Source organism: Mastigoproctus giganteus, chromosome 3, assembly GCF_048544385.1.
Source record: "Mastigoproctus giganteus isolate SK-2022 chromosome 3, ASM4854438v1, whole genome shotgun sequence".
In the NCBI taxonomy this organism is placed as follows: Eukaryota; Metazoa; Arthropoda; class Arachnida; order Uropygi; family Thelyphonidae; genus Mastigoproctus; species Mastigoproctus giganteus.
In genome coordinates, this window is record NC_143577.1 from 106,016,456 (window position 1) to 106,023,469 (window position 7,014).

The window sequence follows — 7,014 nt, forward strand, 5'->3', positions numbered from 1 at the left end:
TGATATTAACATAAATCATAATTAATTACTATATGTTAATTAATTAATATAAGTAAGTTATTGAAATTAATAAAATAAATAAATAAATTAAGTGAGCCTATTATAGGGGTAAAAAATATCCGAAATAGTAAATATTCAAATATTTTCTCTCTATATTAGTATATTTTGTATCATATCACTCGATATATTAGTTGGAGTGATGAATATATTGGATATTTTCCTAGAGTTCTATAAATAAATACCTGGCAAACTCAGTCCAGTTATTGGCACTGATGGAGTAGAGTGGACTGCTGACTGCTGAAGGAAGCAATGTGAAAGGAGGCTTGAGATTAGAAAACGTTGGCGCAGAATACTCTTTACTGTAGATCCGGTCACTGACAAATTTTATGAGATCAGCATCGATTGCGTGAACATTTTGGAACATTCGTTGCGGTAGAAACGGTCAGCAAGACGAATGCGGTTATGGGTGGAACAGAGCTTAAGGTGGCTCTGAGAGCAACAGGCAGAACCCATGAGCTGCAAGAGTCCCAAAATGAGAGTGCAGAAATAAGGCTGGTTGTGATGGTATGCTTACCTGAATAAGTTCAGGCAGCCCTTGTATGGACAGCATGTGAGTCATTATAGTTTTGAATTTAAGCGGGAGCTTATGTTTGCAGATGGTTCATTTGAGGAGCTAGAATTCTACCGCAAATGGGTTTTATTGTGGTGAAAGTACTGATATCTAGATTTTTCAGATACTTTCGTTGATTTCAGATATCGGTGGGTAGGCTATGGTGATGATGATGTATCTGACCGTGTTTGATTTGTCGTGTATATATTACAGATGTTGTTTAGCGATCCATCAGAGTCACCTGACACGAATGAGCAGCACTTAGAGGTGATGGCTGGACGATTTTAGGGTCGAAATTACTAAGACGACGTGCTTTAGAACCATGTGGATCGGCCTTAATACAAAGCGGCTTGATAATTGTAGTATTCCGTGTTAATGAGAATACCAGACATTCGGATTTTTTGAGATTGATTTAATCTCACCTAGAGCTTAATGAGGGTATAAATATCTGTGAGAATGGAAGACTTGTTGGTTTTGTCGTTGCACAGTTTCTGGAAGTCTATGGATAACGTGTTAAATATTTCACTAGAGTTAAATGGAAACATAGTACAGGGAGGTCACGTTACGCAGCTCGCATTGGTAAGGCTTCTATTCCGACCTGACGATCTGGCAATGATCGCCCAGATATCAGGCGAGTTTAGTTTTCCGGACAAGATAACGTGGTTCCTAGAGATGATGAGATACCTCCGTGGTAGCAAATTTAAATTGGAGAGCATGAAAGATTTTTAAATAGTATGTGGTAGACCTGCATTCTTATTCAGCCATTTTAAAATCCAGTATTCGAGGGATAAGGACCTGGTTTGGTATGATGGAAAGGGTTGTGAAGAGGAGTCCAGAAAGGACACCTTGTGGAACGCCAGTAAAGACCTATCTGGTGTATTTGCAGCTGTCGACATAGAGTTTCGGTGTTCTGTGCTGCTAAAGTGAGGACAGAAAACTCAACACATATTGCGAAAAAGAACTAAAAAATAAAAATGTATATGTTTTTTGCATTTAATCCAGAGAGCGTGGCTAAATAAACATTGATATTTTCTTTATGTGGTTGCATTTTATTCAAAGAGTTTATCTTTTTAATAAATTTACTTAATAAAAATGCTTTGATATTTCACTTTTGGCTATTTAGATTTGGATTTCAGTTACTCAGTTATTTTACAAAGCATTTTTTAAACGTTGACATAATATTTATAAAAAAGCTTAAAGTATTTGTTAAAATATGATTTAAATATTTTTCTATAATACAAAACCTTTTTCATTTATTTTTCTTCAAACGATTACTAACAAGGATTTAGTACAAGACCAATAATATCAATGGTGGTCCATTCTAAGAAACGAACTCTTCCTCCTGGGCGCCTACTTCTTAGATTGAACCGTTTGGGTATCTTTATTGTCGCATTTAATTACAATTATTCTATCTCGCTTCCATATATTTTGTATTAAACAATTCGCTGACGTTTCGACATTACTATATTCATATATATATATATATACTTCATAAACGTTTGTCATTCTTGCTGAGAAGTATGGTTCAAACTGTTGATGCAATGTTTAAATGTAAAGTGCTGGCACTGCACTGGTTTGGTACTCCGATCGTACTTCAACAAACCTGTCTCGCAGAAGCTGACATATTAGGCCTGACGAAGCAGAGTGGCCAACACAAGTGCAGTCGCACACGTGTTTGAATTGACCGTAATGCTAGCTCACGTGGCTGCTAAATACTGTTAACGATTATATTTTACTCAAAATGATTAGTGCTAGTGCCGAATTATAAACGGAACATATTCTTGAAACTAAACACAGCTGTTCTGTTTCGTAGCCACACATTTATAACTAAGCATGCAGGATTGCTATTAACCGCACAAATTTATCACGCTGTTCAGATGCTGAATCGAATTTCATATCCGGATTGATACGAAACTTGTATTCATCAAATTTGCCAACCCTATGGATAAAATTGTCCCACTATCCTCGATATTGCTAAGAACTGTTGCGATTTACGTCTTGCAAAAATGTATAATAGCATTGGGCGATATACATTGTCAAATGTATATATCCTTCTTTTGTTTGTAGCTTTTATAAAGACTCCAATGTCAAATTGCTGGTCTAGTAAAAATACGCCACTGCTAGCACAAAAAAATATTGTTATAGAATATTAAGTTTAATTCTACATCCAAAAATTTGTTAATAACAATTAACTCTTTATTGTTGGGCATCCGATAAATATTTATATAGCATAATTATGTCTCAAGACATAATTATTTATATTCTTCTCCAATATAAATGTCTAAAGACATTTATATTGGAGAAGAGAATCAATGCACAGGGCTGCGATATTTAAATTTTTCTTCTCAGTTTTTTTTCCATATGCACTCGTTTGTTTCATTATATCCATCATGAAACTTGTTCTTTTTGGGATTTTAGCGTATTGACTACTTTTATGATCATAATGCGTAAAAATCATAACATTTTGAGAACAAATAATCAGAATTCTTTATATATCGAAATACATAAGAAATATTTAAAACTTAAAAAAAAATTAGAACGTTATTTTGTATATGCCTTCACCATGTTTTTCATGTAAATTGAAATAACACTTTAACTTAATTAAACGTTTCAAGGAGCAAAATAAAATTGTAAGTAATATATCGAATATACAAGTGTTTATTCACATTATCATCGGAAGATGCGCAATATACAAAAAATGTGAATGCTCATAAATGTAGAGTAAGTATTCTGTAAGGATATCGCCAGCACTTCTAATCTTGGCAGTCTTGGAAGTGGTGGTTCTTTTTTTAATATTTTTTTTCTCTGATGATTTCGTTTCCAATTTAATATTCCTATATTTGTAACGCATTTAGAGTAGTGCTTGAAGTGAGGAGGAGATAAAAAAAAAAAAAAGGATGCGCGAGGTTTTCTAAGTTTTTCCAAATAGTATCGAGATGATTTGCAAATTTCTTCACAGTTAAACATAAAAGGTACCAGGATCGCAATTGAGACTTTCTGAAAAAAAGTCACTCGCCATTCTCATCCCGACTCACTTCAAACACTGCGTTAAAATATAAATCAATGACGTTTATTTGCGAATTTGTATTTTGGCCTCTCAAAAGATTGCTCTTCGCAACGTTATATGAGTGGGATTTTAAGCGAATTTTAATCAAAAGTGGTATGCGTGATTATAACTATTAAATCTACTAAATTATCTTTTATTTTTCGTTTAATTATTACAATCGCTATTAAATGGCAGAAATAACCGCTGTGCTGCAGTTTTATGTAAGGCATTATGCAGTATTTCAACAGCAAAAAATATGATCAAACTTCGTATCATTCCGCAAACTGAAAAAAAAAAAAAGTGCTTAAATATTTTAGTTTACGCCATATCAGTGAAATACGTAAAAAAAGATTGCATTCATACAATATATTAGTTACTGGTTTAATAAAGAGGAACCTCAAGAACGGAAAGAAAACACCTCTGAACCAAGCTTTTTCAAAACACCCAAATATTTAATTATTTTTTTTTAAATTCCTTCATCCGGGCCTTAATGTTAGAAACTATACTTACCCAACATAATGCACGACTCTGTTTTTCTATATTTTGAAACTGTCGATTTGGAGAGCAAGTCCAAGTAGAGCATCTAAGGATATTCTTCACTGCGATGGACAGTACTTACATCTCTCTTGAAAAAAGTTCACTCGCTCGGAACAACTTCCACCTTATAAGCATGCATACAGATGAGGACACTGCCAGTTTTTCAAATTGTCTCTACTCCCTGCGTAGCGTTATATTAGTGGTACAGGTTCTTAGGGGAATGCTCACAGAATGCACAAGAAACCAGTTGAAATGTCCAGAGTGAGGTGCAGAGTAGTGGTCGCTATGCATTCATCACTCGGGGCAACTAAGCATGTGGTTCAGAACACTGCCGGACGAAAAACCACCGACTTTACATAGGTAAGTATTGCTTCTCTCGCTGTCCCCAGCAGTCACTCCCCTGGGCACTGACACTCTAGACAGGGGTCTCCATGAATTTCTCCTCTCCCTCCTTCTCATTCTGTTCCCGCGCGCACCGAAGGAGGAAGATGTTCCGCTCTAGAGCAGCAACGGTCCTTTCCGCATTCAGGTTGTACGAAATCACGCGAATATGTGGGGAGAACAAGCTGTTGCCGCTTTAAATACGTTCGTTCTGTGTCTTCTCTTCAATCTGACGAAGAAGCTGGCCAGCCAGGACGAGTAAATATCCGTCCTAGAGCCGTCGTTGCACCGGAAAGCTCACCGCCGTGGTCGCTTAAGCCTCGAGATTGTACGAGCGTTTCCTATTTGCTGTAAAGGTATTGAGTTCGTCGCTGTGCCTGGCCGCATGCGATGAATATATTGGCTGGTGGCCGAATCTGAGGCTTCGAGGAGATTTCCACTTTAATTTAAGTTAAAACCGGAGGCTTCCAAGCATAACTAACGGTCTACAGAGGGCTAAGGTGAGAAATCCATACGTTGGTGGGTCGTGACATAGGACGAACGCTATTGCGACTTAACACGCGACTATTTTCGATTTGGTGATTCTTCTGCACCCTCAACGCTGAGCTCTTCGCAAACTTTCTTACAAATGTTAATTCTATTCGGCACCAGCGGAGTTTCTTGGAGATTTTCTTTAATCGGATTCTTGTATCAGGTTGGCTTCCGTTAAGCCATTTTATAATTCTCATCGCCAAACGGGCGGCGGAAAATTACAAGGAAACATTTAGAAACATCTCGTGTTGAGTAAAGAAGGATATTAAAGACGTAGAGTTGAACGTAATAGGTAGATTACCCACTGTGAAAATCAACCGAATTATTTTTTAAAACTTTTTGTACTATTTGTAATTAGCGATTATAATTAATCTCCAAATAATTATTTTTTCTTTCATTCTTTAAATTTTTTTTCTAAACCAAAATTTCTGTTAAAAGGAATAATGTTTTACGCCAACCAACTTTTTTCTTAGGAACATGAGTTTGAACGTGGTATTTGTTTCGTTTTGAAACATATTATATATGTATGTAATTATATATGTATATATAATATATATTATATGCAGTATTAATATATATTATACTGCATTTGTATTTAAATGGCATACCACCACATTATCTGATGTCACAGAGACCATAACAAAACCAACTCCAAAAACTGTTGTTAAAGGAAGACCTGTAACTAGGTGAAAGGATGGGATCAGTGAACTTTTGGGCATGACATTTGCGATGCCGCTCGTATAGCATATGATCGATGCAGTTGGAGGATTTTGTTGGTGTCCACAACAGCTTCTCAGGTAACTATGTAACTGGAAGAAGAAGAAGAAGATATGTATATTTTTTATTTTATTATTTTATAATAAAGGATTACTTGCGATTTGTTCTGTGATTCCTCTTTAAGCCCAGGAGTAATTATTTATCTTTTGAAAAAGAAATAACATAAAAGTAGCTGAGTGCGGAAGGTATTTTTTTCCAAATACTGTAAAACCTTATAATACGTATCAGTTAACAAAGAACATTTACTTTCGTTTACCATTGTATTATTAATAACATTACAATAAAGGATTTTTTTGTGGTTTATTCTGTGGTACTTCAGAGATAAATGGTTGTCCTTGTGTTTGTTTGAAGAACAACAGAATAAATCACAGGTCATCATTTATTGTAAAGTAGCTAATAAAACTGAGGTAAACTAATTTAACTGTTCTTTGTTAAGTAATACATAATTTTGATATTAATTATAAACTTAATATCATTTTATAATTAAATGGTTGAAGATAAAATTGCCTTTTTTTATATATTTCATCTTCAAACACCCAGTAAATTTAAATTAAACATGTGGTATAAGAGCCCCTTTATTTCATTATATTATATAAATGACATATTTTTTCTACCCTCTTTAATCCTTTTTATGAAATCCATTCTTCTCCAGCTTATTAGTTTATTTTACAAAAGGAAAGCGAGCGTATAAGATCACCGTGTGTTCTTTCACTATTAATTTGTGTTTGTAGTCTGATTAAAACGAAATTTATAGAACATTGAATTGTAAAAGGGCCATCTTAAAATAAATTGAGATTGAAATAGACCCCTTGTTCATTATGTTGAAAGAAGCCGAGATTAAGCTTACTTATTAAGCTACCACACTACAGCCCACTCGTCTGTGACACGAGTGATGTTTTTTCCCCTACTCTTGTTCTTTATTGGCTACTTTTTGAGTTAAATGCTTTTTAGTACCTTGAAATGAAATCGGGCTGTATCGTTTCCAATCACGTTTTGGGATAATGTAAATTACACTGTAGTGCGTGGTAGAGAAATTCTAGGCTTTTAATTGTGGTAAATAAGTGCCTGGAAAGTTCGAATAAGGTAAGTTGGAGTTAATGGATAATTTTATTATCTATTATAATTAATTTAT

The 7,014-nt window shown here is 34.8% G+C and overlaps 1 protein-coding gene across 1 annotated transcript in view; it reads right to left on the reverse strand.

The window, feature by feature from the left end:
* Positions 1-4,255, reverse strand: part of LOC150088205 (pituitary homeobox x-like) — a 268,656-nt gene extending 264,401 nt beyond the window's left edge. Inside the window, exon 1 of the mRNA XM_090370620.1 lies at positions 4,167-4,255. Coding sequence (XP_090226746.1) covers positions 4,167-4,239 — 73 coding nt within the window. The 5' untranslated portion in view covers positions 4,240-4,255. The remainder of the gene's footprint in view (positions 1-4,166) is intronic.
* Positions 4,256-7,014: the final 2,759 nt, after the last annotated feature.